Below are 15691 nucleotides of genomic sequence, written 5' to 3'. Positions count from 1 at the left end.
TGTTTTAAACATTGTATCGTATTGGCTTATAAAAATGTATTTGGGACAAAGAGATGACTTAAAAGCAAAGTTACTATACATAAATAAATAAATAGAGGTAAATAATTTGAATAAGGTTTAAAGGTTAAGCTGATTAGCAGAGATTAACTCAAAGGTCTTAAAGTCAATACACTGAGTCCATGTTTAAACACAAATACACATCTTGTTGGAGTATTTGTCCAATAAACAGTATTGGCTCAGTTTACTCTTTTTGTTCTGGTTTTATTTGCACACTCACACAATTAAATGTCATTTCCATTAAGCAAAACAAACAAATGAGTACACCCACTCACTGACTCCGTAGAACAGGGGCTGTATTCACAAGGCTGCGAGGAAAAAGAGCATTGATCTAAGATTACTGTTCAAGTCACAAGGACACGTTTACATTTCATTACTCTGAGGACGTAAAATGCTCCTTTTTAGTTTACTTTTAAAATGTCAAGAATACAGACCAAGAACTACAGAGTTAAAAGTTTAAAACATCTGGTCCAAAAAAAATGCATGTTTCACACATTTCTGTTTTGAACACACAGGTCTGCACAAAGTCTCTCTCTCACATACACACACACAATCACACACTGATGTGAACTATGATACCATCTATGCTTCTGGTCAAGGGTCCTTATTTTCATAAAGGACTGTTTACATGGATCCATATTAGAGCTGCAAAGATTAAATGAAATGCCAACTATTATGATAATCAATTATTTGGTTTTAGAAGATTTCTAAGGAAAGATAATTCCGGTTTGTTTACTCTATGAGTTGCGGACAGAATAAGACATTTTAAGACGTCATCTTGGGCTTTGGAAAACACTCATTAACGTTTTTCACTGTTTTCGGACATTTAATAGATTAAACAACTATTTGATTGATCAAGAAAATAATCTACAAATTAACAAACAATAAAAAATAATATCTAGTTGCAGCCCCAAATCGTATTGCTGTAATTAACAACCGGTCACATTCATCACAGGTTTACTCTGACTTTGGTTTCACATTCAATATGTTTGTTAACCTATGATATAGCTTATGAATCTATAAATAAAAGCACTTGTCTTGAGGAGTCAGGACACATCTTTGACTCCAGGATACACATAGTGTATGAGGTGATGGTAGATTCAGAGACAGAGTACTGCAGTGCTACAACGGGAATGTTTGCAAACTACATTAGGAGTCACCGAATGTGCTGCTTCTACGAGCACTGCCACTTTGTGGGATATGATCGGACCCTGAATGCATGAATATTGCCGTTGTTTTCTTTGTACATCACCTCCTTTTAAAGGAATACTTTCCCAAAAAAATGACCATTTGTACATAAATAACTAACAATGTGTTACTTTGGGTTCTTGAATAAAACTTTGTTTTTCTCTCATGCCTCCACGAGGAACCAAGAATCTTATAACTGAGAAAATTCTCAATGAATTTAAGTGAATAAGAGGTATGCAAAACTATATGAAAAAGAAATATCTTTACAAACTCTGACTCAATTCATGCAAACATGCATTTTCGCTCAAACCTTACTATTTAAAAGCTTCCTCTATAAACAGCTTTTTATCCGTTCGTGTCTAGAGTCTTTTAAATAATAAGGTTTAGTTAAAATGCATGCGCTTGGGAAGTAGTGATCATACAGGATAAATAATAATTAGATTATACTGCACAAGTTGTTTAAGTGTTTTTGTCAACGGAAATGTTGATATAGTTTTGCTGTGTTTTATTTATTAGTTCCTTCATGACTTTAAAAAATGTTTTTGAGGTTAATGTAAAGGCATGGAAGCGAAACATTGTCTTTAATAATTCAAAATAACATAGGGTGAAATATTGATACACAAATGGCCTTTCTTTGTGTGAAGTATCCCTTTAAAAATAGATGTTCATATTCTATGTGTCTGTTTTCCCTGTCTTTCCTATGTGTTTGACCCCTGTGGGGCTAACCTGAGCTGGTCTGTGTTCACCTAGGATGGCAGCGATCAGAGCCTCGGGTGCAGTCACCCCCCTGCCCGGAGACACCGGGCTGCGGGGGGTGAGCGGGCTGATGGTGGGGGACAACACAGTGTCGGGCGAGACCAGTCGCTCCTTCTTAGCAGCAGATGAGGGGGAGAGAGTCTGTCCTTCTTTGGAGCGAGGACAGAGGCTGAGGCCCTGCAGGGAGGGGAGGGGGTTGGAGGAGAGAGCAGGGGGGGGCGGGGCTTCGGCTGCGGCGATGGCGGTGGTGGTGTTTGCCGTTTTTGGGGCTGGGGCTGCGGGAGCACGGAGCCAGCAGGACCAGAGTGCTGTCGTCTTCTGAGCTGACCTCCGAGCTGCTGGAGCGACGCGCGGTGGGGCTGTGGATGGGGATCCTGATCTGTGCAGGTAAGGGATAAGGGCATTCAATAGGTTGCAGTAATGGAATATAGCCCTGAAGTATGTGGGCACACATCTACATATAATTTCCTAAGTAAAAGAAAAAAACCCTGCATTATAAAAATACTCTACTATAAGTAAAATTACTTAATTCAAACTTTTATTGAATTCAAAGTACAGAAAACAGATCTTATGAAGTACTAATTGTATGCCCTTTCAGTGTTATTGAATCATTTGTTTTTCATTTTGGAGCCACATTTTAATGTTTTACATCGTTTAGGTGTAGCTAATTTACTTAATGTACTGTTATTCTATAGCAATACATCACATTTTGTACACATAGCACATACAAAAATCAATAAACAATATTTATTTGCAACAAGTAGCAATGGATGTTAGATAAAGCAGTAAGAGGTACATTATTTCCTTATATGTAATAAAAACATATATAAGCAGAAATACTAAAGTACAGGAAAGTATCATGCTGGGTCATTTTAATCCAAGCTTATATTACATAACATACTTGTAATTGTATTTGAACTGATTCGAGTTAGTTTTGGTTCATGGGTTTGCCGTTTTAAGAACTTTGATGTGGTTTGCATAATTGTATTCTTTTAGTGCTTTGTTTTTATGTGTTTATGTTCTTTGATTGCTAAGGGATCCCAATTGTAACTTCGTTTTGAGAAGGGAAAATGTAATATAAGCGTTTTAGGAAAATAAATATATTATTATTAAATGAAATGATTGAAAACAATACATTTGTCAATCTAGTTGCTGAATTATTTTGTGTCCATTGATTAACTTTGTTGGAGTTTTGAGAAGGTCCTGTCCTGTTTAAACAGGATGATGCATTCAGGCACACTGGTTTATCCAGTTTGTGTGGAAAGAACAATATTAATGATAAACTAGAACAAAGATTGTGAATCGGCCTATCAGTGTCCCACTTCACTAATACTCTTTTCTCTGCACCCTGGGCTAAAGACTTATGGAAAAATGTTCTCAAAGTGTGGATTTAACATAAGCACAGTAACATGGCTGCGTGCCTGGGAGTACACATACTTATGGCCTTATACTCTATATGGGCATATTCATTCATAAACACATCATACCAAGCCGTGAGTGGCTAACCTTTTGTCCTCTGACTTTTGTTACCTGAATTGGCATTGACAGTCCAACAATGCTGTTCATGTTGTTACTGTAGTAGCCCAGGATGTATTCACCATCATCTCTCGGCAGATCCTCATCTGAAAATGTCACCTGGGGAACAAAAAGAACAGAAATACAGTTACAATTTAAATTCAGCTGCAGCTCAAAGTAAATGGCATTTGAGTGTCTGACACAAACCTGTGTTGCATGCTCTCCCTTGGCCCATATGTATGCCTGGTAATCTTTGTGATGTCTGAATCCAACCTGTTGCAGAATAACAAATGGGCATCATTTCAAATGCTGAAACTGGGCATTAAATAAAAATAGATTTTTTTTCATGAGCTTTTGACCAAAATCAAACTGCGTGTTACCTTGTATATTGCTACCCAGTCCCACGAGCTGCGCTGATAAGTCGATGCAACTGTGAATCGAACTGTAGCTTCTGAGACTTTACACCACTCCTTGTTTACCTGCAGCTCCACCAGGGGCATATCCACCTTGAATGGGAACTAGGAGAACGAGAACATAGACGTTAAAGGGACAGTTTGGGTTGTTTTGAAGTGGGGTCGAATTAGTTACTCATCCTCAGTAAGTGAATGAATGTTGGCACGCCCCAAGTTTGAAGAAATAGACAGCAGAACCAGTAGCATTGAAGTAACCATATCAGTTTAAGTTTAATCTATATTGAGAATTGTTTAATTATTTGTATATTATTGTTGACTTTAGTGTTTGAAACAGGTTTACACACACACACACACACACACACACACACACACACACACACACACACACACAGCACCCACACACACACACACACACACACACACACACACACACACACACACACCACACACACCACACACACACACACACACACACACACACACACACACACACACACACACACACACACACCACACACACACACACACACACACACACACACACACACACACACACACACACACACACACACCACACACACACACACACACACACACACACACACACACACACACACACCACACACACACACACACACACACACACACACACACACACACACACACACACACACACACACACACACACACACACACACACACACACACACACACACACCACACACACACACACACACACACACACACACACACACACACACACACACACACACACACACACACACACACACACACACACACACACACACACACACACACACACACACACACACACACACACACACACACACACACACACACACACACACACACACACACAGCGAGGTAAAATTACTGGCTTTGACAATGGTGGCTTTGAAAAGAGCATTGATGGATTTGAAGTCATGTTAAGATTGGGAAAAGGTATAAAAATAAGCTATACAAAGATATCATTAATGCATTTGTATTGCTGTATTTAAGATAAGATAACATTTGAGGGAATATCGTCTTACATGCAGTGAAAACACAGCAGAAACAGGCTTGTGGTCGCTGATGGTGTAGCCCATGTGACTTCGGTACACATGCTGTGTCACTTTAGTCGCTCCACCCAGCCAGGAGGTCAGACCCCGCTGCAGTGCTGCATTGTGGGTAGGAACTGGGGAGCCGGTGCGACGAGTGCGCCAGAGGATGCGATCTGTCCAGGCCGGTTTCCTCTTCTTCGCACTGAAAAAATAAGAGTCAAAGAGGGGCTGAATGTCAGAGTGGAGTTTTTACAGGACACTGCTTATAGAAAATAAAATGTATGGAGTAAGTTTGGCGACTGGACCAACCTGGTGTCGTACGTGTGAGTGCCCACATCAAACTTATAAGTAGGAGGGAAATGTAAAGGTCCCTCAAGGAAGCCTTCAAGGACAGACTCTGTGTTTTTAGCCATGTTTAGCTGTAGAGAAGACAAATGAGGGGAGAATCAGAGCAGAGCAGTGCCCTCTGTTGGTTGTCATTGGTTATTTAGAGACAAACAGGTGGTGTAAAGCCTTCTAAAATAATTCATATGTGTGGGGCGAAATATTTTACAATGCCTCACCTGATCTCGCTCCAACAGAAGAGGAAGTTTACTGCTCTCGATGGCACATTTCACCACATGGATGTCATAGTCCTCAATACGGAAATTTAAATCCCCAAACCAAAAAACGACACTGGGGACAGAAAAAACACAGAAAATACATTTTCATTTCAGCAGTTGTTTATTTTACTCTAAAAGGAAAATGTAAAGGTTCAATTGAATATCTAATTGATTTTATATTAGATGCTATCCCAAGAAAGCTGTAGCATTGTTTGTCAAATAAATGGTCTAACTTGAAACCAAAGACACATTCAAGGTCAAATAATGAGACTTTAAAGCTCCATCAGGGGTGGGGAACCTCCGGCCTCCGGGCCGTATATGGTGCGCAAGACCATTTGATACGGCCCTCGAGGTAATTTATAAACACACGCAAAAAAATAAATAATTAAAGAAATCTAGACCGCAAAATAATTAAACAAGCGAGTGACTGTTTTTCCTGGCCAAGGTCAGGTTCCTTGAACACAACACAAGCCTAACGTGTCGTTTCGTGGTATGTGTCTCGTCTGACAGGGGTGTAGTGCTGACGGAGAGCAGTGCTTTTGAAGTGCTCCGGCACATAAGGAGCTCTACACATGCCACAGTTTTTGCGTGGCTGTAGTTGTAAGCCCAGTGGCGATCTGTTCATCTGACATACTGATCATACAGTCAATCACGCCATAGAAAAGAATAGGATACATTACAGTATGTGTGTGTGTGTGTGTGTGTGTGTGTGTGTGTGTGTGTGTGTGTGTGTGTGTGTGTGTGTGTGTGTGTGTGTGTGTGTGTGTGTGTGTGTGTGTGTGTGTGTGTGTGGCACGAGCGCATTTTGTTTGAGCGAGAGAGAGAGAGCGGTACCGGGGATTGTTAGCATCTGGTTAGCTATATGCTAACGAATATAAGGAGCTTTTTCTACAACCAGGTGGAAGAGAGCTCTCTCCTGACAGACTGAGAGGTTCAGATAACCTCAGCTCAGTGAGGTAAAGGCACACGTTTATATGATCATTATAGTTATAAAAAAATAAGAGAATAAATGAAAAACAGGTATAAAATACTATAGCCTATGACAGTAAAAAAAAGTTGTTACTAATAAACAAGAATACAGTTTGAAAGGAGAGTGATTTGTAAAATATCCATAAAGAAAAAGAAAATCTGCTTACAGTTCTGTTTCATATGGGTGTTGAGAGATGTATCCATAGATCTCTTAATTTGGCTCTCAAATTGCACCAGATTGATGCTTTTAACTTCAACATTTAAAAAAAAATCTTCCTGGGGGAGTAGCACCCGGACCCCCCTAGAGGAGGTTAGGTCCATCCCCCACTTAAATCAAGTTCACATGGATAGGAAACTAAATACATTTGCACACATCTTGTGTCCATATCTTTCTGTTTTGGTGGTCATGCCACAACTGTGCACGTGCATGCATGCGCGAGTCATGGTAAGATATCTGGATTTCTTTGCACAGCATGAAAGAAAGGCGAAATGAATGGGCTGTGATTTTAGTTTTTTTAAGCAGAGGTGGAGTTCAATAATTTGTATGGCCCTCGGAGGATGTTGTAAAAATGTAAATGGCCCTTGAGAGGAAAAAGGTTCCCCACCCCTGCTCTATCATGTAATATGCCGCCCCGAATATGTATTTATTATTGGTGAGCAAATTTGGTGCAGATAAATCTATTTTGTGAATGAACGTGCACATTTGTTTTATGGATAATCAATCTTGAGCTACATTCATTAAACTCAAATGTCACCCACTCGTGGTCCAGCACCCCCGTGGCGGTGCCTCCTTCAAACTGCTGCTGCTGCAGGATGCTTTCAAAGTCCTCCATGCGCTGCTCCAGGTTCCTCATGTGAGCGGGCAGGTGACAGTTGAGGAAGCACACCGGGTGGCCGAACATCGTCATCCTCGCACTGACGCCCCCTTTATTCCCCTTAGAGGGAGGAAAAAAAGGGCAGAGAGAGGACACAATGAGAAATGGATCCCTTATGTGTTACATTTTTATTCTTCCCTGGATTGTATCTGTGTTCAGGGACAAAGTCAGGATGTTTTTCTGCCCCTGAATCAAAGCACCAGACAGCCAGACAGCCTGCTGCTGCTGCACTGACCTCAAAGAGAAGGAGACTGCAGCACGCAGGGGTGATGCTGACATCAACACACAGGAAGGTCACGCATGCATCCACGCAGAGGAGGGACCACACACACCACCTTTTAACATCCTACCCCCCCTTTGATAGAAACCCACCACCACCAACGTTTCAATGTAATAAATCTCAGAATTCAGAGCAGCGCCCTTTGAAGCACGTACCCAATATCCCCCAAGACCTGTGCGCGTACTCTCTGTCTGAACACCTCTGAGGAAGGGAAGATGGCACCATTTGGAAAAAACCAGCAGCAGCACTCCCTGCATACGCTGGGACGCCACCTAAACGGATGAAAAATAATATATCAATACGGTGAACTGGATTTTATAATGGTCAAAAGAGGATAAGAGTTAAAAAATATATACAGTTTAACTCATATATCAATAACAATATTCTGTGTAATATCAGTATTTCATAGGTGAAGTCATGTGAATTCAAGCATTAAGTTGATTCACTTTCTTATTTTGAATATTTACCGTTTACTTATCTATTATATCTATACTGTTTTTTATTAATTGTATCTAGATTTTTTTGACTGATGCCTCCTGTTGCACTGTCCACTTTGCTGCTGTTATTACAAATGTCCGCACTGTGGGACTAATAAAGGATTATCTTGTCTTATTATGAGCAGATTTACTGACCAAAACATATCCAAAAGGACTGAGTGTATCCATGCAACGCTCACTCCACTGGTCTGAAAAAAGAGCCTCCTTTAGCCGCTTGTTTATCATGGAGTTGACTTCCTGGAATCTGTGCGGTGCCAGAAAAGTAGAGAAATGTCATTAACAAGTGGAATACAACAGCAATAATCAAAAGGAGAGTGATGGGCACATCAAGATGAACACAGATAACTGAGTGGGCACAGGCTGTCTCTCTGGCAGCGCTGAGCCTGTCGGATAAACTTGCTTACCCGATGATAAACATGTCAACGCTCCCATCTGAAACATTTGGTCCGAACAGAGAAGTGATGTCATCTGGCGGGACAGCTGACCCCACATTCCACGTGACGATGTACACCCTTTCAGAGGATAGAAGCATGGGAAATGCCGCATTAGATCCAAGTACTATATATATTATATAATGTAGGGTGTAAGAGGACATCATCTGTGCTATAATCCTCAGAGAAAAAGCTTTCATCGGTGTTGCTGTATTTAGAAAAAAGATACGCACAATTAAGCACCCCTTGTACCTTGAAGATGACTAAGGTGTGTGTGTATGCGTGTGTGTTCGAAAAGAGAAAGAGATGGAAATAGCAACACCAGCAACACTTTTTTATCAAATAAACAAACATCTCACTAGGGTAGTACTGACATTTATATTAATTGATTTTAAAATGTCAACAAATTATGAAAAATGTCAAACACAGGTTCCCAAAATACCTGGTGGTGTCTACTAATGTCTAAAGTTCAAATCCCGCACAGATTCAGTTAATTATTGTAGAAGAAAAGCAACACACTGTGACATTTAATATCTGGCATATTCACTTGAAGTATGACTCAAACGTTTAATTAGTATTCAAATAGTTGCCAGTTTATTTTCTTCTGATTCGCTAAACAATTAATCAACTATATTATCCTTAAATCAGGCCTTAAATTGTGCTGCTCTCTATCCAGATTTATGATTTCTGCAGTCACATGAAAACAGTGCAAGCTAAATATATATATATATAGTTATTTTAAACAGGATTTTCTTAAAGGACAACATTGGTGTTTTGGGATGTTTTACCTAAATAAAATGTTCAAAGGCATATAACATCTAAGATTTTTTCCATTGATTTCAGTAGTCTATAACACGAAAGTTAATGTATTGTACAGTAAAAGGAAATTAGTTTTAGACTGAAACTATCAGAGGCAAAATGTACCCTTCTTACTCTCAAATGTTTTTAGCGTTGTATTTCATGCATTTATATCTTGTGAAATATTGTGTGGCCTTGGTTTAAAAACTGACACATGAAAAGGTGTATAATTATCTTAATTTTTGTTGTTGTTTTTGTTATTATTATTAGTTTTCATCAATGTTATCATCATGTTTTATTTCTGAATACAGGCTGCTTTAAAAACTGTAAAAACTCTCCCTGTTGGTGCATTCCCGCCCCCATCACTCTGTGTGACTTCCCAGTAACTGCTGTGAAGTCTTTCCGCTTCCTGGGCACCATCATCGCCCAGGACCTCAAATGGGAGCAGAACATCTGCTCCCTCATCAAAAAAGCACAGCAGAGGATGTTCTTCCTGAGGCAGCTGAAGAAATTCAACCTGCCAAAGACGATGATGGTGAACTTCTACACCTCCATCTTAGAGTCCATCCTCACCTCCTCCATCACCATCTGGTACGCTGCAGCCACAGCCAAGGATAAGGGCAGGCTGCAGCGTGTCATCCGCTCTGCAGAGAAGGTGATCGGCTGCAATCTGCCATCCCTCCACGACCTGCATGCATCCAGGACCCTGAGGCGGGCAGGGAAGATAGTGGCCGACCCCTCCCACCCTGGACACAAACTGTTCACCCCCCTCCCCTCTGGCAGGAGGCTGCGCTCCATCAGGACCAATACCTCTCGCCACCTGAACAGTTTCTTCCCCTCCGCTACCGGCCTCTTAAACAAGGCCCGGCCCCCCCCGCTGACACTTTACCTCTGCCACATCATAGACTATATGCATTACATTAATGCACACAATGTTCATACTCCTTACTGCACATATTCTTATTTCACATTTCATAGTTTATATTCTAAAATTCATTCATAGCATTCTATTTCCATGTAAATTACTGCTTTATTTGTATTTTTATTGCTATTTAACTATATTATATTACAGTGTAAAAGATTTTGTTTTATATTAGATTTCTTGTTTTTTATATTTTATGTATGCACCATGACATCAAGTCAAATTCCTAGTATGTGCAAACCTACCTGGCAATAAACCTGTTTCTGATTCTGATTCAAGGACACTTTGATATTTAGATCTGAGTGTTGGCTCTAGAACAACATTTATTGTCAAGAATGGCCTAATTTTGGCCTAATTTTTTTACTTTATAAAATGTTCTTGTTTTGTCCTTGTTTGTTAACAAACACACAACATAAATCATAGATATGCTTTTCAGCAGAAAACTCTCAAATCTTGACATTCTGTCTATTCAAGTAAAAACTCTCCCTACTTACATCCCTAATAACTGCTAACATGCACTTGAATGTAATGTACTTGTGTATTTCTATATAATGATACATGTTTTGAGACAGAATGACTGGCTGAATCTGAATACTAAATCTAAGCTGAGTTTACACAGGCAGCCACTGTTGCCCCTTTCACACCAACGCGGTTCCAGGGCCGGTTCGGAGCTAGAGCCTGATAAGCACCGGTTTTTCCTGTTCACACCGCAGCGGAGCCGGCTCTAAGCATCAAAAAATGGTCAGTCTAGAAGCAAGGACCGCATACGTCACGCTTACGTCGGAGGGGGCGAGATTAACCTGAGCTAACAGTTTATGGCGAGTACGGCATATAAAAGTTGTAACAAGCAGTAGCACTGAGCAAAGTGACAGTGAATACTTTACAGCGGCCGCTGCCGTGTGAGTTAACGGGAGAATAAACTCCGGTGGAAGAGCAGCACTGGAGCGGTCGGTAAATGCCGCTGAAACACATTAATAAACAATGAACCACGGCACTCTGGAGAAAAGTATAAGGTTGGAGAAGTCGTTATTTAATTTAATCTGGCTTCGTATGATTAAAAGTAACACGATCATCGACCCGACGCAGTCCCCCATTGTTGTTGTTGTGAGCGCCGTTGGGGAGAAAATCAGCGACGTAAACGGTGACGTCATGACGCAGCAGCGGCAGTACCAGTCGGGCTCTGGGCGGTGTGAACAAAACGGGGGGCTCAAAAGAAAAACCAATTCCGAACCAGAAGAGCACTAGCACGGAGCTAGAACGAGAACCGCGTTGGTGTGAAAGGGGCATGTGAGTGAGCGGGCATCACAACTAAAATATGCCTCTGGGAAGCCTGCCAATAAAATGTGGCCGTGTCACTCTGTCAGGTTCACAAAGCTCTTGGCAGCATTGATGCATGTGACATGGTCTGGGACACATCAGTTTCCTTCCAGCCGCTGACTGCAGCTGCATTTAGACACAACAGGGAACATTCACAGTACTCAATCCTTTCTAACCACTGGATGAAGAAATGTCTACCTGAAGTCATTGTTCTCTCCTGGCTTCTTGGGCTGCTCTTGGCTCGGTGAGGAGCCCCCAGGTGAGGGGGTTCTCTGTGGCTGAGGGCTGAGGGTGTTGGAGGAGCTCAGGTAAGGCTGGCTGGTGAAAGGCTGAGGGCTGCGGGGGCTCTGAGGACTGAGGCGGCAGAGGGAGGCCTCAGTCTGCGAATGCGACGTGTGGTTGGCACTCTGAGGTCCTGGGATACAAACTGGGATCAAATCTATTTCCTTGGAGAGGTCCTCTAAGATTCTGGGAGACTTATAAGCAGGTTTTGTTCCCAAAGCGGTGGGTCTCGGCCGGCTTATGCTCATCAGTGCAGTGGACCCAGACTTTGGGTACCCTGACTGCATTTCGTTAGTCACTCTGACAGCCTGCATGGGGCTCAATGAAGACTGTTTCTTGGGCTCCTCTGATTGGCTGAACAGCATTGGTTCCTGGGTTGTGAGCTGTGGAGGTAAACCAGGACCGAATCCGATCAACGCACAGGGTCCAGGCTGCATGTTGGGCCCAAAATGGTCGGTGCTGATTGGTTGCTGCTGCATGATCAACCTGCAACAGGAAGTATGAGAATAATTATAACAAGAGGTGGAAGAAGAACTCAGATTTTACAATTAAGTAAAAGTAGCAATACTACAGAACAGAAATTACAAGTAAAAGTCCTGCATTCAAAATGTTACAAAGAAAAGGGCATCAAGATTTACTTAAAGTGGACCTATCACGCTATATTTGAATAATATAGTGTAGGACCATACCTATATAAGGCATATTTATACTTTTTTTTTTTCAAAATACCAAACAGATCATGCATTTTAGCCATGCCTCATTTTGCTCAATTTGACAATTTCTAGCTCTGTTTTTGCAAGGGCAGATTCTGTGAGAACAGCACCATCTACTGGCCTGGCATATGTACTACAGCGTCTCCAGGGCTTTCGAACGGCAATGGCCGTGGCTGTCTCCTCCTGATTGGTGGAGTTGGCCCAATAGCCGTAGCGCCACTTTCCTGACAGGAAAGTGTTCAAATCTGGATCAGTTTTTATCAGATCCGTTGCAGCCCCTTTTTTAGAGATTTGGGTATGGAGGAAAATAGAGAGGGTTGTGTTTTCTGACACTTGGTGAGTTCCCTGGAACACCGGGGACACATATTCATGTATAAAAGATGTACAAAAGTGCATTTTGCATGATAGGTCCCCTTTAAGGTTCCAAAAGTAAAAGCATTCATTATACTGAATAGCCCATTATTATTAATGATTGATGCATTAATGTGTTTATCATATTGATTTTGCAGCTGGTAAAGGTCTTATTTAAATACAGATGGGTAGCTTGTTGATTTTGTCAACTGGGGATGAATAAAGTCTTATCTTAAGCTAATAGATCAGAGTTGATTTGTTGATTATTATCAATAATCTGAGTCTGCAAAGTAACATGTTACACATTAAGTATGAGAAACTGTAAAGGACAAAAAAGTACAATATTTGCCTCTGAGATGTAGTAGAGTATAAGGTTATATTTAAATTGTCAAATACAAGTACCTCCAAAAATCTACTAGATGTCACTTGACACTGCTGATTACAGACATTCTTCTCCAAAGGGTTGTAAGGAAAAGACACATTTGACATTCAAATTAGATAGTGTGGCTTGCAAAAAGCTCCTCAACATCAATCAGTGAGTTGTTATTGGGAAACAGGTGTAACAGCAGAGCGGAAGTGACGTAAATGTATCACATCATATTGAGCAGCTGTCCTCTCCACATCAAGCTGCCCAGACATCACCGATGACGTTATCATGAGTAAGCACTCGGGCTGAGGCGGTGACAGAAGAAGTGCTCGGATATAATAATAAAGTAAAAGTGTGAATAATTATCAGCGTATAAATAATCTGTGAGTATGTGAATACTTCTATGTATTCTCAAGGTAAAGTACACAACACGTATAAGCATCATATTGATGGCATTGGATTAAAATGAAAATGTACAATAATGTGCAAGCATTTCAATTATAACTGGTTAAGGTGTGGCTATTTCTAACCACTTTATATACTGCTTTATTAAATCATGATTGATTATATGTTATATTTTGAATCTGTAAGGAACTGGTTGCCACAGCTGTCAGATAATTATAGTGAATTAAATGCACTTAGTTATTATCCACCCCTGATCTGAGGAAATAACTTTGTACCTCCGACCTGGATTATATCCTTGTTGCCTGGCAACATTAATTAGCCTCCTGACCCTTTTACAGAGCAATAGACTTTGGGTGCTCATTATGGGATGCTATGGGAGTGTACATCGCGCCACAGCAGCTCACCAACCACAGAGCTGCTGATACCGGAGCACATCAGACAATGTCAACACTCTCTGTAGGTCACAAGGAGAAGGAAGACTCCCACCATTTTGTGTGTGTGCCCTCAGAAATTATACACCTCTGTAAATCATTCATGACATGCAAATGAGTATAACAGAGAATCTCATGTGACCACAGTAGTAACCTGGAAAACAGAGCTCTGGCTAATGGTGGTCAGAAGGGGTTATAATGAATTCACTTTAAAAGTAGAAACTTTGATAGATGAAGTGCCACCTCACACAGTGATCCAGTTTCACATCATAGTCCATGATCCTGCAAGTCAAGGGAATGACAGCTTCATAACACCAGGCTGGACTCATGGAAAACACCACATAGCACAATTTCTCATTCAAAATCAACACACACACGCAGCTGCAATAAAAACATCCTCATGAAAACCTCAGTCTTACCTTTCATGCGTTTTCCTTTTTTACTTTCTTATTTCCAAGGTGAACCGCGAAGGTGATTTCACAGAGGGGATCAGCATCAGTCTCCTTTGTTTTTTCACACGTCTATCAACGCGACAGGGCTGTCACATAAAAAGGTTTTGGATTTGAAGATGTTCGGTCCGGACCCAGCAGCAGCCCGCCTGCAGGACCGAGGCTCCCCGTCGGTACCGCGGGCAGCGAGCCTGTCCGTGTCGGTGCAAAGGACTCCGGCTGTCAGGACAGGGGGAGGCGGTCACGGTTGATGTTTCCGGTGTGTTTCATGTTTATGTATAAAACAACGACACGACGGCTGGTTATAACTCATCCTACTAATCACTGTCTCTACCGTCTACAGCTGGCCGGAGCAGATGAGCACTTCTCGGTCATCCACCTCCAGCACACCGGCCGTTCTGCCACCCATCTCTCTCTCCCTCCCTCGCTCTGTGCACTCTGGGTAAAATATGAGGGCACCTGAGGGGGCGGGCAGAGCATCAAAGGCAAAACAAAAATCAGCTGCCAAAAAGGGCATCAGGCCAGAAATGATTGAACATCTGTCCTTTCACTGACGCACGCATTAATCTGGCACCAGTGCGTCACTGGAGGGGGGAATTGATCAGCATGCCAATATCTAAATTTCAGTCTGTGCAATCTTTGGTATGCAATCAATTAATTTATTCTGCAATTAAAACTTTTGATCTTGCTGTTTATACAGGGACATTTCTGTAAAGACATATATTTTTTGATTCGATGTGGTGTTTTTTTTATTTCATTGAGTTTTTCTTAATATTTTCCTGATTTATAAAAAAATATATTTACACTGAAATACCATCACATTTTAAACAGAATATGACCATCAAGGCGAAATTATCCGTAAAAGACTGGACCTATTTACCTAGATGTATCTTTTTGTCTCTTTTCCCCCGCTACATCTTTACATTTTGAGCTATTTTTTCCAGTTTTGAAACAGAACATTTCCCTTGGAAGTTACAATGTAAAGTAAACATTATTTAGCACATGAACTGTG

General features: G+C 41.2%; 1 protein-coding gene across 1 annotated transcript; it reads right to left on the bottom strand.

Moving 5' to 3' along the window:
* Positions 1–240: 240 nt before the first annotated feature.
* On the bottom strand, positions 241–15097 carry LOC117476318 (inositol polyphosphate 5-phosphatase K). Its single transcript, XM_034122752.1, is given in 14 exon segments — positions 241–2215; positions 2217–2380; positions 3532–3636; positions 3724–3789; positions 3897–4034; positions 4982–5192; positions 5300–5409; positions 5554–5665; positions 7321–7496; positions 7872–7988; positions 8349–8457; positions 8618–8725; positions 11880–12449; positions 14650–15097. Coding segments are annotated over 13 exon segments (2277 nt in total). The 5' UTR covers positions 12443–12449; positions 14650–15097; the 3' UTR covers positions 241–1917.
* Positions 15098–15691: the final 594 nt, after the last annotated feature.

Source organism: Trematomus bernacchii, unplaced genomic scaffold (assembly GCF_902827165.1).
Source record: "Trematomus bernacchii unplaced genomic scaffold, fTreBer1.1, whole genome shotgun sequence".
NCBI lineage: Eukaryota > Metazoa > Chordata > Actinopteri > Perciformes > Nototheniidae > Trematomus > Trematomus bernacchii.
The sequence above is the reverse complement of the archived record's forward strand: the minus strand, read 5'-3'. Positions and strand labels throughout refer to the sequence as shown.